Here is a 19,662-nt window from a genome sequence, read left to right as displayed (position 1 = left end):
CAGGATTAGATACACGGCTCAGCAGACAGTATCACACAGGATAGGATTAGATACACCTCTCAGCAGACAGTATCACACAGGACAGGATTAGATACACGGCTCAGCAGACAGTATCACACATGATGGGATTAGATACACAGTTTAGCAGACAGTATCACATAGGAGAGGATTAGATACACAGCTCAGCAGACAGTATCACACAGGATAGGATTAGATGCACGGCTCAGCAGACAGTATCACATGCACCTATCTGTATTCATTCATATACACAATCACTAGATGCTGATTGTTGTCATTTGTCCTTTCCTCTTTCAGAATTGCAGTACATATTGCAGCCACCAGGGGGTGCTGACCTAAGGATTCTGGGATTTGTAGTTTTCCAGATTTTATGGACTATCAGGAAGTAGACAGCTGTGCAGCAGCAGTGCATGCTGGGAGAAGGCTGTGCTCCTGGCTCTGCACTGTGCATAGCATTTAACCCTTGTACTGCAGGGTGCGGAGCAGCAGAGGTGACAGAGACACTGCAGCTTCCTGCTCACATGTCACACAGATGTCACTGCGCAGCATCCCAGCCCCTGGTATCACTATGACCCCTGGGCAGGTATGTACTCCTGACTGACCCTCCTCACCTCACACCCCCCAATAACCGGGGGTCCAGAAACTCAGCCGTCACCTGGAGCAATAACTGATCTGTGATGGCAGAAAATAAACCCGTATTACATCAGTGGCCATAAATAACGACCGCCATGAGCCGCTGCCAGCTCAGGAATGATCCCATTAACGGCACCGACCGGATCCTATTATTAGTAATTATATAGAGAATAATGTACTGCACCTGCACTGATCCTGGGTAGTGATGGGCGGACTCGCAGATAACCGGGACCGGCGGGTCTAATCGGGTTAAATAAAACCCCCAAAAAACCCGGGTCAAGCTGGATGATGGTCCCTATATAAGTCTATGGGGACCAGAATCCGGCAATTAAAAATGGTGGTTAAAGAAATAGTGGGATTAGAGCAAGAACTTCACACTTACCGAGGCCCCGTCGCGGCTGGAACTGCTTCCAGGCCACTTATTCACTTCTGGGGCCTTTCATTTACCTTCATGCATATTCACTGCTTTCCCCGCCCACCAGCGTCTGTGATTGGTTGCAGTCAGACTCGACCCCACCCTGAGTGTCAGCTGTTTTCAATCACAGACACTGTGCAGGTCTATCGTGGTATAAAATATATGGCGTAGGGTCCCCCATATTATGATACCCAGCACAGATATAGTATACGGCTACAGGCTACAGGCCCCGGCCGTGCGCTTATCTTGGCTGTGTGTCAAAATAAGAGGAACCGCATGTGGCTTTTTTTTTTTTTTTTGTTCCCCCCCAGTTTTGATACCCAGCTATGGTAAAAAACGATACCTGGGGGCTGATATTCTCAGGCAGGGAAGAATAGAGACCCATGCTTATTGGCCCCCCTCCAGCCTAAAAATAACAGCCTGCAGCTGCCTGGAATTGCCGCTTTCATTAGATTTGACAATATCAGAACTTTACCTTGCTCTTCCCAATTGCCCTGGTGCGGTGGCAGTCTGGCAAATAAAGGGGTTAATGGCAGCTCACAGCTGCCACTAAGCCCAAGATTAGTAATGGGAGGCGTCTATGAGACCCCCCATTACTAATCTGTAAGTAAAAGTAAATAAAAACAAACACCGAGAAAAACCCTTCATTTGAAATAAAAGACAAAAAAACACCTCTTTCACCACTTTTATAAACTCCCAAAATACCCTTACAGGTCTGACATAATCCACACGAGATCCCACGACGATTTCAGCTCTGCCAGATCTGAATTCACACTGTGCGGCCATAGAACATGACTGCACGCTGTGAGTTTCAGGCAGAGAGTGAGTGAGCCACGCAATCAGCGATGATGTCACTCAGGTGATTTGCGGTCACAGCTGAAGGTTCCCACGGTCCTCCACCTGTGACCACAAATCACCTAAGTGACATCACTGATGATCGTGCGACTCACTCAGTTTCTGCCTGCAGCTCACAGCAGGTGGTCATTATGCTATGGCGCTCACTGTGAGCTTCAGATGTAGCAAAGCTGAAATTCTCGTGGGACCTCGTGTGGATTACATCAGACCTGGATGTTTTGGGGGTTAATAAAGATGTGAAATAGGATAGCTTTTTGTCTTATTTCAAATAAAGGATTTTTTGGGTGTTTGTGTTTATTTCTTTTCAGTCACAGTCATTACTAATCTAGGGCTTAGTGAGCAGCTGTGAGCTGACATTTACCCCTTATTACCTTGATTGCCACCACACCAGGGCAATCGGAAAGAGCTGGGTAAAGTGCCATGATTATCACATCTTATGGAAGAGACAATACCGTATGGCTGCAGGCTGCTATTTTTAGGCTGGGGTGCGCCCAATAACCGCGGGCCTTCCCAGCCTGAGAATACCAGCCCTCAGCTGTCAGGTTTTATCTTGGCTGACTATCAAAATTAGGGTGGAACTATTATTATTTATTTAAATAAATAAATTAAAAAAAAAGCCGCATGTAATTCCTCTTATTTTATACATAGCCAAGATAAGCGCATGGCTCGGGGCTGCAGCCTGTAGCCCTATGCTTTATCTGTGCTGGGTATCATAATACGGGGGGCCCTACACCAAATATTTTTATTTATTTTTACACCACAATAGTGACCCGCAAACAGCACCTGTGATTGGTTGCAGTCAAATGGGCCCCCAGCCTGTGTGACAGTGTCTGATTGCAACCAATCACAGATGCCAGAACTGCTGGTGGGTGAGAAAAGCAATGCATACGGATTAGCGCTAATGAGCGGAGGAAGAATGAGCGGCCTGGAATTAGTTACAGCCACGCCAGAGCTTGTTTCATTCTTATTTTCTTTATTTTTCCTTTATTTTTATTTTCCGAGTGCTGGATCCGGATCATTAGCCGGAATTCCCTGAGAATTTTGGGGCCGGGGCCAGCACTCAGCTACGTTTGAAACCGCGCAAATTCGGATTTTTACAGTCTGGGTCCACCCTTCACTAATCCTGAGTTACCTCCTGTATTATACTCCAGAGCTGCACTCACTATTCTGCTGGTGCAGTCACTGTGTACATACATTACATTACTGATCCTGAGTTACATCCTGTATTATACTCCAGAGCTGCACTCACTATTCTGCTGGTGCAGTCACTGTGTACATTACATTACTGATCCTGAGTTACCTTCTGTATTATACTCCGGAGCTGCACTCACTATTCTGCTGGTGCAGTCACTGTGTACATACATTACATTACTGATCCTGAGTTACCTCCTGTATTATACTCCGGAGCTGCACTCACTATTCTGCTGGTGCAGTCACTGTGTACATACATTACATTACTGATCCTGAGTTACCTCCTGTATTATACTCCGGAGCTGCACTCACTATTCTGCTGGTGCAGTCACTGTGTACATACATTACATTACTGATCCTGAGTTACCTCCTGTATTATACTCCGGAGCTGCACTCACTATTCTGCTGGTGCAGTCACTGTGTACATACATTACATTACTGATCCTGAGTTACCTCCTGTATTATACTCCAGAGCTGCACTCACTATTCTGCTGGTGCAGTCACTGTGTACATACATTACATTACTGATCCTGAGTTACCTCCTGTATTATACTCCAGAGCTGCACTCACTATTCTGCTGGTGCAGTCACTGTGTACATACATTACATTACTGATCCTGAGTTACCTCCTGTATTATACTCCGGAGCTGCACTCACTATTCTGCTGGTGCAGTCACTGTGTACTCCCACATTTTTTTTCACATTACCACTGACCAACTTGAGATTTTATTTTATACCAACACTAAGTATCACATATTTGTGAAGTGTAAAGGAAATGATTCCTGTTTTCGAAATATTTAAAAAATATAAATCTGATGACTGTAATGTGCATTTGTATTCAGCCCCCTGTAGTCTGATCCTCCTAAATAAAATCCAGAGTGACCAGTTGCCTCCAGAAGTAAAATAGTTAGTACATTGCCTCCACCTGGGTGTAATGTCTTCTCAGTATAACTACAGATGTTCTGTGAAGGCCTCAGAGGTTTGTCGAGAAAATTGGGAATCAAACAGCAGCATGGAAACCAAAGAACACACCAGACAGGTCAGGGATAAAGTTGTGTAGAAGAGTAAAGCAGGGTTAGGTTATAAAAAAAAAATATAGCCGAAACTCTGAACATTTCATTGTGCACTGTTCAATCCATCATCCAAAAATAGGAGTATGGCACAACTTCAAACCTATCAAGACATGGCCGTCCACGGACATCTCAAGAAGGAGAGCATTAATGAGAGAAGCAGCCGAGATGTTCATGGTCACAGGAGGAGCCGCAGTGAGCACAGTTCAGAGAGAGAATCTGTCCACAGGATGTGTATTAGTCTTATACTCCACAAACCTGCCCTTTACGGAAGAGCAGCAAGAAGAAGTCATGTAGGGGACACAGCGAGCAGTGGAGGAAGGGGCTCTGGTCAGAGGAGACCAAAGGAAAAGTGAGATAAATGCAAAACACTATGTGTGGTGGAACACTAATACCGCACATCACCCTGAAAACACCATCCCCACCGGCTGAATACAAATGCAAGACACAGAAAGGGGGTCCTACAAAGTACTGACTCCGGGGGTGAATACAAATGCAAGAGAGAGAAAGGTGGTCCTACAAAGTACTGACTCCGAGGGCTGAATACAAATATAAAGCCTGCCTTACACCATACGATCCAGCATACGATATCGTACGCGATCCTACCCGCCCCCATGGTATGTGCGGCACGTGCAATTTGTTGAACTTGTCGCACAAACGATTAACCCCCGTCACATGTACTTACCTTCCATACGACCTCGATGTGGGCGGCGAACGTCCACTTCCTGGAGTGGGAGGGACGTTCGGCGTCACATCGACGTCACGCGGCAGCCCTCACGCGGAGGGGCGGAGATGAGCGGGACGTAAACATCCCGCCCACCTCCTTCCTTCCGCATTGCTGGCCGGGAGCCGCAGGACGCAGGTAAGATCTGTTCATCGCTCCCGGCGTGTCACACACTGCGATGTGCGCTACCCCGGGTACGATGAACAATCTGACGTTCAATATTTAGGAATTGAACGACGTGCGTGCGATGAACGTTTTACCGTTCAATCGCACGTACCTGTCACACACTGCAATGTACCTTACGATGCCGGATGTGCGTCACTTACGACGTGACCCCGCCGACACATCATAAGATATATTGTAGCGTGTAAAGCGGCCTTTAGGCAGAGAAAGGGGTTCCTACAAAGTGCTGACTCCGGGGGCTGAATACAAACGCAAGACAGAGAAAGGTGGTCCTACAAAGTACTGACTTCGGGGGGGCTGAATACAAATGCACAGCACAATATTCAGATTTATATTTTTACAATATTTAGAAAATCCAGTATTATTTCCTTTACGCTTCACAAATCCTTATACTTAGGCGGGCTTTGCACACTACGACATCGCAGGTGCGATGTCAGAGGGGTCAAATTGAAAATGACGCACTTCCGGCATCGCATGCGACATCGTAGTGTGTAAAGGCTCGATGATACGATTAACGAGCGCAAAAGCGTCGTAATCGTATCATCGGTGCAGCGTCGGCGTAATCCATGATTACGCTGATGCGACGGTCCGATGTCGTTCCTCGCTCCTGCGGCAGCACACATCGCTGTGTGTGAAGCCGCAGGAGCGAGGAACATCTCCTACCGGCGTCACCGCGGCTTCCATAGGATATGCGGAAGGAAGGAGATGGGCGGGATGTTTACATCCCACTCATCTCCGCCCCTCCGCTCCGATTGGCCGCCTGGTGTGTGACGTCGCTATGACGCCGCACGACCCGCCCCCTTAACAAGGAGGCGGGTCGCCGGCCAGATCGACGGTCGCAGGACAGGTGAGTCCATGTGAAGCTGCCGTATTGATAATGTTCGCTATGGCAGCTATCACAAGGAAATCGCTGCTGCGACGGGGGCGGGTACTATCGCGCTCGGCATCGCAGCATCGGCCTGCGATGTCGCAGCGTGCAAAGTACCCCTTAAGGCCCTGTCACACACAGAGATAAATCTGCGGCAGATCTGTGGTTGCAGTGAAATTGTGGACAATCAGTGGCAGGTTTGTGGCTGTGTACAAATGGAACAATATGTCCATGATTTCACTGCAACCACAGATCTGCCAAAGATTTATCTGTGTGTGTGACGGGGCCTTTAGTGTTAAGGACAATTTACACGCAAAGACATCGCTAATGAGATGTCGTTGAGGGTCAAGGAATTTGTGACGCACATCTGTTCACGTTAGCGACGTCGTTGCGTGTGACACGTACGAGCGACCGCTAACGATCAAAAATACTCACCTTATCGTTGATCGTTGACACGCTGTCAATTTCTCAATTATCGTTGCTGCTGCAGGTACGATGTTGTTCGTCGTTCCTGCGGCAGCACACATCGCTATGTGTGACACCACAGGAACGAGGAACCTCACTGTACCTGCGGCCGCCCGCAATGAGGAAGGAAGGAGGGGGACGGGATGTTCGTCCCGCTCATCTCCGCCCCTCCACTTCTATTGGTCGGCCGCTTAGTGACGTCGCTGTGACGCCGAACGAACCACCCCCTTAGAAAGGAGGCGGTTCGCCGGTCACAGCGACGTCGCTAGGCAGGTAAGTAGTGTGACGGGTCCGGGCGATGTTGTGCGTCACGGGCAGCGATTTTCCCATGACGCACAACCGACGGGGGCGGGTACGCACGCTAGCGAGATCGCAGCGTGTAAAGTGGCTTTTAGTGTCACATAAAATCCCAATAAAAAAAACTTTTTACTTTGTGGATGTAAAGTGAAAAAAATAAAATAAAAAAATAATATGTGAAAAAGTTATGGGGTATGAACACTTTTTCTCTTTTTAATCTCTGCAATGCGCCTGATATCTGCACATTGTGGTCTTATTCATACATGAAGAAAGCCGTATACAGTGGAACCTTGGATTCCGAGCATAATTCGTTCCGGGAGTGAGCTCTTAAACCAAGTTACTCTTATAACAAAAAAAATGTTCTCATACGAAATAATTGAAACGCAGACAATTTGTTCCACAACCCAAAAATATTTAGTGTATTTATACAAACTTATTACAGTAATACAAAATAATGTAATGTATTCATATAAAATTATTACAGTCACTAATACAAAATACTGTACAGTAAAATACATGTAAAACAAATTAAACTGCACATTATCTTATAATAGAATTGTTGGTGTGCGGGAGGTGCAAGACAAGCAGAAAGAAAGAAGAGTACTGTATCCACAAATGCAAAGTGATAGACATGCTATATAGTATATACTGTACTGTATAATGGTGTACTGTATGTACATATGTACAGAAAGTTACCTCTCAAACCAAGTTACTCTTAATCCAAGGTTCCACTGTATTTGTTATAAGGAAGACGGAGCGTCGTCACTTTACCTGTGGATTACACTTATGATTTTGCACTGTTTATTAGGAATGAACTATCCCTATTCACACACACTATGTTCACCAGTTAGGAGCGTGAAGAAACATTTTTGACCTTTACACAATTCTTTATTTCAGGTTTCTGTGAACTTTAATGATGTGGCAGTATATTTCTCAAAGGAAGAATGGCGCCATCTAGAGGAGTGGCAGAAAGCCCTGTACATGGAGGTCATGCAGGAGAACCTGGAGATCTTGCTTTCATTGGGTAAGGAACTAGAGAATTCAGAGGTGTGAATTAAATAGGCATGATACAAGTGAAAATGGAGGAACTGGTAGAAGGGAGGCCAGTGGGAAACTAGTCAAGTGGAGGCCGAGATTGAGTTGGTAAGGAAATAATACTGTGATGCAGTAGGCAGGATAAAGTTAAGGCCATGGTGGAACTGGTAAAGGGCTGGTAGAGTTGAGGCTTGAATTGGATTGTAGAAGTCATCATCTGATGGACTGTATATAGGGGTTTACATAATTTACATATTTGATCACCTCGTTATAGAAATATTAATTTCCTGGAACAACTTTTTGCTTTTTCTAGAAAACATTTTCCTGCATTGTGGTAAACCCAACGAAAACACCTCTACATTCTCCAATAATTCAGTGAGGAGGAAATCGAGAAGAACTCGGAGGAATGACCAAGACACAGAAAATGTGAGCAGTCGATACAAGAAGTATAGCCATGGCGTATTAGAAGACGTCCACCACAAGTGCTCCCAGTGTCAAGAAATTTTTTATAGCTGGTCCCTTCTTGTTGACCATAAGATTGACCACTACAGAAACAAACCACGGCTCATGCCTGATGACAGACAGGTCATCTCAAATCTTCAGATGTCAAGATACAATGAGTGGAAAACTTTTGATACCCATGAGAATCTGAATTGGTCAACGTGCACAATAAAGACCCAAAAAGTTGACCAAGAGTTAACAAAATGTTACAACTCCCACAAGGGAACCAGAATTCAAAGATTAGAAACAGAGAAGAGTTTCAGTAAATGTGTACACTGCTCTAAGGTATTCACCGACCTCAGTCTTCTGGCCGAGCATGAAAAAATGCACCAGGAAAACAAGTCCTTTACATGTCCCGACTGTGGGAAGACCTTTATTAGGAAGTCCATCCTGAAGCTTCACCGGAGGACGCACACAGGAGAGCGGCCATTCGCTTGTACTGACTGCGGGAAACGTTTCAGTCAGAGGTTTAACCTGGTGATCCATCAGAGGATTCACACAGGAGAGAAGCCATATAGATGTTCTGTGTGTGAAAAAAACTTCCGCTACAAGCCGGCACTTGTCAGGCATGAGAGAGATGGAAAATGTGCGAAAACTATGCCGAAGACACAAACCGCAATGAAGAATCAGACCCCTGGACATCTTCCTCAAAAGGCTGCATCTTCAAATGTTAAGCCTACTTTTAAAACACTACATGCTCCTTCATGTTCTCCCATTCATCAATCATCATTAAATTCAAGCCATGATACAGTAAATTCTAATGTTCATCCATTGAAGCTTAGATCATTGTCCTCCCTGGAGAGCATTAACCAAAATCTACCAGTTGTTGAAAACCTTTCATCTGCACCTTCTTCCTTACATCATCAAAAAAGCACTAAATGTCCCTCATCATCTAAATCTATCATGTCCCATGACTTGAGAATGAAATCTCCGTCAACCTCGACATATGATCAATCAAATATAAAGTCTCTCTCGGCTTTACCTTCCATTATGGGTTCTCCATTTGGTAATAAAACAACTGTAGCCATTACTTCTCCCGTCTACAGTGTTCCTAGACCTTCCTCCAACAGTCATTCATTGAAAACTAAGCACTCATTGCCCTCACCTTCCCTTGTTGGTCATTCATTGGATACGAAGTCTTCATTGGCCTCAACATCTACTATTAGTCATTCATTAAATAGTACGAAGGTTCCATTGGCCTCGCTCTCATCTATCAGTCATTCATTAAATTATAAGTCTTCATTGGCCTCGCCGTCCTCCATCAGTCATTCATTGAATACAAAAGCTACATTGGCCTCACCTTCCTCCATCAGTAATTCATTGAATACTAAGTCTCCATTAGCCTCACCTTCCATTACCAGTCATTTATTGAATAATAAGACTCCATTGGCCTCACCTTCCTCTAGCGGTCATTCATTGAAGACTAAGAAACCATTGGCTTCACCTTCCTTCATCAGTCATTCATTGAAGACTAAAAAACTATTGGCGTCATCTTCCTCTATCAGTCATTCATTATGTATTAAGCCTCCATTGACCTCACCTTCCTCCAACAGTCATTCATTGAATACAAAGCCACCATTGGCCTTACCTTCCTCCATCAGTCATTCATTGAATACAAAAGCTCCATTGGCTTCACCTTCCTCCATCAGTTATTCATTGGAGACTAAGAAACCATTGGCTTCACCTTCCTCGATCAGTCATTCATTGGAAACTAAGAAATTATTGGCTTCACCTTCCTCCATTAGTCATTCATTGGATACGAAGAAACCATTGGCTTCACCTTTCTCCATCAGTCATTCATTGGATACTAAGAAACCACTGGCGTCACCTTCCTCCATCAGTCATTCATTGGATACTAAGACACCATTGGCGTCACCTTCCTCCATCAGTCATTCATTGGACACTAAGAAACCATTGGCGTCACCTTCCTCCATCAGTCATTCATTGGACACTAAGAAACCATTGGCTTCACCTTCCTCGAGTCATTCATTGGCGACTAAGAAACCATTGGCCTTACCTTCCTCCAGTCCTTCATTAGAGACTAAGAAACCATTGGCCTCATCTTCCTCTATCAGTCATTCATTGAGTATTAAGCCTCCATTGACCAATACTTTTTCTATAACTCATTCATTGGATACTAAGCATCCATTGCCATCACTGTCTTCTAACAGTCATTCAGTGAATACCAAGGCTCTGTTGGCCTCACCTTCCTCCAACAGTAATATATTAGATAATAAGCCTCCTGTGGCCTCACATTCCATTTTTAGTCAGTCATTGGATACTAAACCTCCATTGGACTTGCCTTCTTCCATCAATCATTCAGTGAATACTAAGACTCTGTTGGCCTCACCTTCCTCCAACTGTGATGTATTAAAGCCTAGTCCTCTATCAGATAAGAAGCTAACCATAGCCTCAAGTTATTCAGGACATCATGCACCAGCTATAAATCAACTCCCAACCACATCATCCTACCCCATTTACCAAGTGACTAAAAACCCTACATTACCTTCCTCCTCTTCTTCTATCCTAGATGTAAAACGATCCTCAACTAGATATCTTCCAGCAAGTGAAAGTTCTCAATTATTGTCCATAGTCTCATGTTCACAATCCTCCGATATGACATACGCTTCATCCCATACTGATACATCTGGTGAAAAATGCTCTTCATTTGTAAATTCCACCCACCAATCACCTCTCGTAATGGAGTCTCCTATTAAACCTTCATTGCCATTATCATCAACTTCTCAAGTGCCTGGTAGTAAGCCTTCTAAACCACCCACCTCCGCTTGCCCGTTGACCCATTCCTTTACAGCCCCATTATATACCAGTTCACAAAGTCCTATTGAAAAACCATTTAAATGTAGTCAGTGCAAAAAAGCGTTTGTTCACGAGAATAAACTGATGGAACATGAGAAATCCCACACCGGATCACGAAATACTTGTCCAGAATGTAATAAGAGTTTCATAAGGAAATCCACCCTTCTCCTTCACAAAAGAACTCACACCGGAGAAAAGCCTTTTGTCTGCACTGAATGTGGGAGAAGCTTCAGCCAACGATTCAATCTCGTGGTACACCAACGAATACATACAGGAGAAAACCCATATGTATGCACAGAATGTTGTAAATCTTTCCGTTACCGAACAGGTCTTCTTCGTCATGAGAGGCATGGATCATGTACAAGAAAGCCACCATTACAAAACCCTTCTACTGCTAAACCACGCTTTGGACAGTCAACCCCTACAACAAATAGATCATTAGAGTCTCCATCTGCTTCTCAGGGATCTCAAAAAGTTCATAATTCTAAACTTCCAGATTTAACAAAGAAGTTTGGAACAGAACCATCACAAGAGAGTTGTCAAGGTACAACATTTAAGAAGTCTTCTTCACCATTGGGCGGACATCTCAAGTCAAATTCAATACCAGGAAACGTAGCCACTACAATAACCACACGCCCGGCATCCTATAAAGTTAATATTAAGTTGAAGCCCTTGGACACTAACGAACCATTTAATGGCACCAATACACTTTATTCTACTCTTCGATCTTCGGTTGAACCCTCCTTAATTTCACATAGTCCTAAATTTCATAGCCACGGTATAAACAACAATATATCTCCATACTGTCCACCTGTGGTCAACCAAGTTCCTGAACAAGGACCAAAATCCACATTTCTTAATAAAATTGAACTCAACAAAGTTGATGATAGCTCTTCATCTTCTGTCTTAAATCGCCTGATATCTGTTGGTACCAGATCAAGAACAGAAAGAAAACAATATAAATGTGAGCATTGTAAAAAATGTTTTTCCCAGTTAGACCAGTACGTGGAACATCAGACAATGCACACCAGTGGCCGCCACAGGTGCAGCATCTGCCACAAAGTCTTTAGCAAGGCCTCCCAACTTGTCCTTCACCAGAGAACTCACACTGGAGAGAAGCCGTATTCTTGCGAGAAATGTGACAAACAGTTTAGTCAGAAGTTTAATCTTGTCGTCCATCAACGCATCCACACGGGGGAGAAACCATTTCTATGTACAGACTGCAACAAAACATTCCGCTATCAGACTGGTCTACTCAGACACCAAAAGTATGACCTGTGCTCATGACATAAAAAAAACATTTACCGTATAGATTATTTATTGGAAACATTTTACCAGTCTCTCTATGGGGGAGGAGGCGCTTCTCAGGGAAATCAGTTACTTTCCTGCAATTCCGTAAATTAAAAGTGTTCTTTATTATTGTTGCCCATTTTGTGAATTAAATTTTTTTGCACTTTAGGAAACCTCAGCTGTGAAAGTCTGATTCACATCATTACATAATACATATGTCTTAATGATATACAAAATCGGATATTGTATGTACAACCGCAATACCAAAAAGTCTGGATGATGTGTAAAATGTAAAGATGACAAGAACGTAATGATCTCGAAACCTCATCTCCATATTTTATCAAACAGAAGTTAGACATTGGCCATTTTTCTTTTTCATGTGAAAAGATTAACTCATTTAGCAATTTATTGCAGTAACATCTCAGAACAGTTGTGCCCGGGCCATGTCCACCATTGTGCCGCGACCCCTATTCTTTCTACAACAGTCCCTAAATGTCAGGGAAGTGAGGAGACATTTTCTGGAGGTTTTTTTTAAAGGGGAACGTTGTTCCCTTCTTCTCTGATGTCAGATCCCCACTGCTCCATAGTCCGGAGTCTTTGTTCTATAATATTCATCTCTCTGACTTTTCTTCTGCGAGCCTTAAAGTATGTGGTTTAGCATTGTCTTGCTGAAATATACAAGGTCTTCCCTGAAATAGACATTGTCTGGATGGTGCATGTTTGGTTCTATCACCTCTATATAATGCTCAGCAGTGACAGCGCCTTTCATATGTCACCCAGCCCCCCCATACAATCATAGATGCAGAACTGTGCAGTGATAACAAGCTAGTTGGTCCGTCTCCTTCTGAGTTTGCGTGGCCTGCCATCTGTGGTTCCATGAAGAATTTCACATTTTAATTCTTCCAGCCACAGAACAGTTTCCCGCTCTGTCTCCCTCCATTTAGAATGAGCTTTGGCCCAGAGAAGGCAGCAGAGTTTCTTGATAGTGATGATTTATTGCTCCTTCTTTGTGGATTGTATGTGGACCTGTGATCACACACAATGACTGTCTGGACACATTCCTGAGCCTATACATTAATTTACATGACGGAATATCGCCTGTATTTAATGCATTGCCGTCAGAGATCACGAGTATCCAATATTGATTTTCGGCCTGGTCTCTTGTGCACATGGATTTCTCAAGAATCTCTGAATCTTTTGAGGATGATATGTGCTGTACAAGAAGGATATTCAGAGTCTTTGCCATTTTACGCTGAGGAACATTAATCTTTATATTTTCCACAATTTGTAGACGCAGTTCTCAGAATGGTGACTTCTGACCATCTTTGCTTCAGAGAGACTCTGCCTCTCTAACATGCTCTTTTTCACGTGACCTGGTTAACAAAAGGCTGGAAAAGTAAAGTGGAAGCTGGAGGGTCAAGTAAGTCACAACTGTTCTGAGATTTGTCGCTGCCATCAATTTCCAAATGAGAGAATTTTTCAAATGAAATGGAAAAATGGCTAATTTTCAACTGATCTGTTATATTCTCTGCTGTTTAATAAAATAAGGCGGTAAGAGATTTCAATATCATTAAATTCTTGTTCTCTTTACATTTTTCACAGCGACCAAACTTTTTGGGGAATTAGAATTGTATATTCTGGAAGCATTTCCATCCATACGGCACCTCATGGAGCCGGTACAGCAGTGCAGAGACATATGGCTTGTATTACAGAACCATGTGCTGATCTACCGTATGCACAAACCCTTCCACCCAAGTGTTGTTCCCACTTTTCATGCTGATATTTCAGTTCCCTGATGACATGATGGGGGATTATTACATGCTCAGTTTTTCCTCTTTATCTATCTAGGCACCAGCTGGTCAAACTGGAGCACAGCCGACAATTAGTCTAACTCAGTATAAGATGCCGGGGTGAACTAATGTCACACTAAAAGGAGCTGAGGAGGCTGAAATATGGGGAGTTATTTGGTGGTGTCTTCTGGGGAGATGGTAGTACACTAATGAACAAAAGGGTAACAATGTTTTCAACTTTTGACTTTCCAGCTCCATATCTCACATCCACTACAGCTTTGAGCATGAGACGACCTTCATTTTATAGACAAAAAAACCTGACGCTTGTACCAGAGATCTCAAACTCTTGGAACCTCATAAGGGGGCTTTACACGCTGCGATATCATTAGTGAATTATCGTCGGGGTCACGGTGTTTGTGACGCACATCCGGCGTCATTAACGATATCGCAGTATGTGACAAGTACGAGCGACCTTAAACGATCGCAAAAGCGGTCAAAATCATTTGCCGCGGAGATGTCGTCCTGAAACCAAAAATCGTTCTCTGCTTATTAGCGATGTTGTTCCTCGTTCCTGTGGCACCAAACATCGCTGTGTGTGACACCGCAGGAGCGACGAACATCTCCTTACCTGCGTCCACCGGCAATGCGGAAGGAAGGAGGTGGGCGGGATGTTACTTCCCGCTCATCTCCGCCCTTCCACTTCTATTGGACGACTGCTGTGTGACGTCGCTGTGACGCCGCACGAACCGCCCCCTTAGAAAGGAGGCAGTTCGCCAGCCAGAGCGACGTCGCAGGTCAGGTAAGTCCGTGTGACGGGTGTAAGCGAGGTTGTGCGTCACGGGCAATGATTTTCCCGTGTCGCACAACCGTCGGGGGCGGGTACGATCGCTTGCGATCTCGCTAGCGAGATCGCAGCGTGTAAAGTACCCTTAAGTCTTGCGTGAGTGGTTTGAGCCCTGAGGCTGTGCATTGTGGTCAGCTTGTCTGTCTACTGAGCCACAGCAGATACAAGCCTCCTTGGCTCAAGAATCTTGGCTATCTCATACATAAATTTGACTTGCAACTATTTAGGATATGATTAGTTATGTAGATTCTTGTCATGTCACTGCATTGTTACTATTTTGCTCCTAGTGGTGAAAAAAATATTTTTCTTCCTGTATACTACAAATTACAAGCTGTTCTCACATTTCCTAATAGCTCAGTGTGTTATCAGGTTGATACGTTATCAAGTTGATAATGAGCTGCAATGAAAAACATTTCCCAAGAAAAAAGACACAGCCACAGCCAGCTCATCGATAGTGGCTTCTCGGCCAAGAAAATTACCAAACTGCATCATGTGAGGCCATGACAGCTGGAAGAAAATGAAATGAAGTCCGTCCATCCATTCAAAAACCAAGAGGTGACATCCAGGCAAAATATCGGAGTCAACAAGTCGCTCATCACAAAGGCTATCAGTTCTGGTGACACCCGGCAGTGGAGGCGGCTCGTCTGCTCCATAATAGTGACATCACAGACGTCCATGTAAGCCCCGAGCGACACAAATTACACAAGTCTGGAATGGTGGCCCGAAAAATCGTGAAGAAGCCTCAACTGCAATATCATCATAAGAAGCGTTGGCTCGAGTTTACAAACAAGGACGAAAAGTGGACAGTAGAAGATTAGAAACGGATGATATGAAGCGATGAAATGAAGGTCAATAAACGTCTCTGATGGGGGCAAACGGGTCTGGGAGGAACAAGGGAATAAAGGGCTAATAGATCAAGGAACTGAAGGAACTGTCAAGTTTGACAGCCAAAGGCATTGGGATACTTGACCAGGATGGATGGTGGTCTCAATGCTGAGCTATATGGGAGTATCCTACAAAACAAGTTACTTCATACACTTGAGTATTATGGGTATGTAAAGGACGACATAATGTTCCAGCAGGACAATGACCTGAAGCATACGGTGAGATTGGAGAAGAAATGGATCAATCACAATGAAGTAGAGGAGCTGGATTGTACCCACAGTTTCCAGACCCCAATCCAACACTTGTGAGTAGAATTGAAGAAAACTCTGTATACATACCCAAGTGAGCCGACCAGTATACGCCAACATTAGGAATATGTAGAAGAGACTGGGATCATATTTTGGTGGAAACATGGTTAAATCTGATCTAGAGCTCAGGGGGATTAAGGCAGAGCTGAAAGCCAAAAGGGGGATTTATAAAATACTAACAAAATAATCAAAACTAAAATTTAGAGTTTTTTAGGAGCAAAACTGTAACAATGGAGTGAGATGATAAGAATCTGCATAACTAATCATATGCTAAATAGATGCAAGTCAAATTTATGTATGCGATAACCAAAATTATTGAGCCAAGGAGGCTATTATCCATTGTGGCTCAGTAGAAAGACAAGCCGACCACAAAGCACAGCTTCAAGGGTTCGAACCCTTGCAGGTTAAGAGAGTTTGAGACTATCTCTGATACAAGTGACAGCTTTTTTGGAATCACTGACTGGGTAGATCAGGTAAATGCGGTAGATGTAGTATATCTCAACTTCAGCAAAGCATGTGATAAAGTATCTTATACTATCCTTATTGAAAAAATGGCCAAGTATGGGACTGACAAGGCTATGGTTAGGTGGATTCATAACTGGCTCAGAGGTTGTACTAAAAGTGGGGTAATAAATGGCTCCACATCCAATTGGAAGAGTGTTTCAAGTGGGGTGATACACGGCTCTGTCTTGGCCCCAGTGCTGTTCAATGTTTTTATAAATGATCTAGATAAGGGAACTGTAGGTAAACTAATTAAATTTGCAGAAGATGCAAAACTAGGAGGGATAGCAAAGATTAGAGAAGACAAAGAAAGAATTCAAAATGATATAGATACGCCGGAACAATGGGCAGCGTCTAATAGAAAGATATTTAACAGCGAGAAATGCAAACTTCTACATCAGGGCAAGGAAAAATTAAAATATCTACAGAATGGGAGGAATAGAACTAAGCAACAGCACGTGTGAAAAAGACTTGGGTATACTAATAGATCCCAGACTTCACAAGGTGTCAGCAGGGTGATGCAGCAGCAAAAAAAGGCAAACACAGTTCTGGGATGTATGAAGGAAAGCACAGAGTCCACATGAAGTAATTATCCCCCTCTACTCTTTGGTCTGACCTGATCTGGAATACTGTCTCCAGTTTTAAAGAAGCCATCGAAAAACTGTAGCAAGTTCAGAGAACCGCGACCAGGATGGTGAGTTGTCTGCAAACTATGTCCTAATGTCCTACGAGGAATGGTTAAGGGATCTGGAATTGCTTAGCTTGCAAGAAAGAGGAGACTTAATAGCTGTCTACAAATATCTGAAGGGCTGTCACAGTGTAGAGGGATCAGCCTTATTCTGATTTGCACAAAGAAAGGCTAGAAACAATGGAAAGAAACTGAAAAGTAGAAGATAAAGATTAGATATTAGAAAAAAATTTTTGACAGTGAGGGAGATTGATGAGTGGAACAGGCGGCCACAAGAGGTGGTAAATTCTCCTTCAATAGACGTCTTCAGAGGCCGGATGGACATCTGCCTGAGATGGTTTAGTGAATCTTGCGTTGAGCCGGAGGTTGGACACGATGACTCTGGAGGTCCCTTCCAACGCCAACAGTCTATCATTCTATGAGGGTTGTGTCATGGTGGAAGCTGTAGTGGATGGTGAGATATGGAGCCTGAAAGTCAAAAGTTCAAAACATTGTTACCCTCCCATTGTTACGACTCCCATCTGGAATGGGAAGCCCAGTGAGCTGTGAGTGGTATTAGGTCTGAAGATGGTTTTACATGGCTGTAAAGGAGAATTATCCAATTTTCCGGGGACAAGCAGAGACCTTACAAATGGTGAGGGGTTGAAGCGAAAAATGAAATTACAGAATGTTTCATAATGTAATGATTGGGCTTCATTTTCGTGATATGGATAATTGGTGTCACTCTTACACCAGCATCACATAATCATACGATTCACCCATAGCACCAATATTGGAGCCAGGGTGCGCCAAGAAAACCTTCCCCTACCATTACTGCACCTCCACTAGCCTATACAGGAGCCATCCCTTCACAGGTACTAGAGGAGCCTGGGTGCATCAAGAAAACCTTCCCCTACCATTACTGCACCTCCACTAGCCTGTACAGGAGCCATCCCTTCACAGGTACTAGAGGAGCCCAGGTGCATCAAGAAAACCTTTCCCCACCATTACTGCACCTCCACCAGTTTGTACAGGAGCCATCCCTCCACAGGTACTAGAGGAGCCTGGGTGCATCAAGAAAACCGTCCGCCACCATTACTGTACCTCCACCAGCTTGTACAGGAGCCATCCCTCCACAGGTACTAGAGGAGCCAGGGTACGCCAAAAAAACCTTCCCCCACCATTACTGCACCTCCACCAGCTTGTGCAGGAGCCATCCCTCCACAGGTACTAGAGGAGCCAGGGTGCATCAAGAAAACCTTTCCCCACCATTACTGTACCTCCACTAGCTTGTGCAGGAGTCATCCCTCCACAGGTACTAGAGGAGCCAGGGTGCGCCAAGAAAACCTTCCCCCACCATTACTGTACCTCCACCAGCTTGTGCAGGAGTCATCCCTCCACAGGTACTAGAGGAGCCAGGGTGCATCAAGAAAACCTTCCCCCACCATTACTGCACCTCCACCAGCTTGTGCAGGAGTCATCCCTCCACAGGTACTAGAGGAGCCAGGGTGCGCCAAGAAAACCTTCCCCCACCATTACTGTACCTCCACCAGCTTCTGCAGGAGTCATCCCTCCACAGGTACTAGAGGAGCCTGGGTGCATCAAGAAAACCTTCCCCTACCATTACTGCACCTCCACTAGCCTGTACAGGAGCCATCCCTTCACAGGTACTAGAGGAGCCTGGGTGCATCAAGAAAACCTTTCCCCACCATTACTGCACCTCCACCAGTTTGTACAGGAGCCATCCCTCCACAGGAACTAGAGGAGCCTGGGTGCATCAAGAAAACCGTCCGCCACCATTACTGTACCTCCACCAGCTTGTACAGGAGCCATCCCTCCACAGGTACTAGAGGAGCCAGGGTACGCCAAAAAAACCTTCCCCCACCATTACTGCACCTCCACCAGCTTGTGCAGGAGCCATCCCTCCACAGGTACTAGAGGAGCCAGGGTGCATCAAGAAAACCTTTCCCCACCATTACTGTACCTCCACTAGCTTGTGCAGGAGTCATCCATCCACAGGTACTAGAGGAGCCAGGGTGCGCCAAGAAAACCTTCCCCCACCATTACTGTACCTCCACCAGCTTGTGCAGGAGTCATCCCTCCACAGGTACTAGAGGAGCCAGGGTGCGCCAAGAAAACCTTCCCCTACCATTACTGCACCTCCACTAGCCTGTACAGGAGCTATCCCTTCACAGGTACTAGAGTAGCCTGGGTGCATCAAGAAAACCTTCCCCTACCATTACTGTACCTCCACTAGCCTGTACAGGAGCCATCCCTTCACAAGTACTAGAGGAGCCCGGGTGCAT

The 19,662-nt window shown here is 44.6% G+C and overlaps 1 protein-coding gene across 1 annotated transcript; it reads left to right on the top strand.

The window, feature by feature from the left end:
- Positions 1-436: 436 nt before the first annotated feature.
- On the top strand, positions 437-12,494 carry LOC142243660 (uncharacterized). The gene is made up of 3 exons (XM_075315790.1): positions 437-601; positions 7,616-7,742; positions 8,067-12,494. Exons 1-3 carry the CDS (start codon positions 551-553, stop codon positions 12,356-12,358), a joined length of 4,470 nt encoding a protein of 1,489 aa, XP_075171905.1. The 5' UTR covers positions 437-550; the 3' UTR covers positions 12,359-12,494.
- The last annotated feature ends 7,168 nt before the right edge of the window (positions 12,495-19,662 follow it).

Source organism: Anomaloglossus baeobatrachus, chromosome 6, assembly GCF_048569485.1.
Source record: "Anomaloglossus baeobatrachus isolate aAnoBae1 chromosome 6, aAnoBae1.hap1, whole genome shotgun sequence".
Taxonomy (NCBI): Eukaryota; Metazoa; Chordata; class Amphibia; order Anura; family Aromobatidae; genus Anomaloglossus; species Anomaloglossus baeobatrachus.
The sequence above is the reverse complement of the archived record's forward strand: the minus strand, read 5'-3'. Positions and strand labels throughout refer to the sequence as shown.

What these genes read in the sequence shown, in the direction of transcription:
- LOC142243660 (XM_075315790.1), top strand. Translation starts at nt 551, where the DNA reads ATGTCACTGCGCAGCATCCCAGCCCCTGGTATCACTATGACCCCTGGG. An exon ending in TCACTATGACCCCTGGGCAG is followed by an intron (nt 602 to 7,615) that starts GTATGTACTCCT and finishes TCTTTATTTCAG; the next exon opens with GTTTCTGTGAACTTTAATGA. An exon ending in GGAGATCTTGCTTTCATTGG is followed by an intron (nt 7,743 to 8,066) that starts GTAAGGAACTAG and finishes TGCTTTTTCTAG; the next exon opens with AAAACATTTTCCTGCATTGT.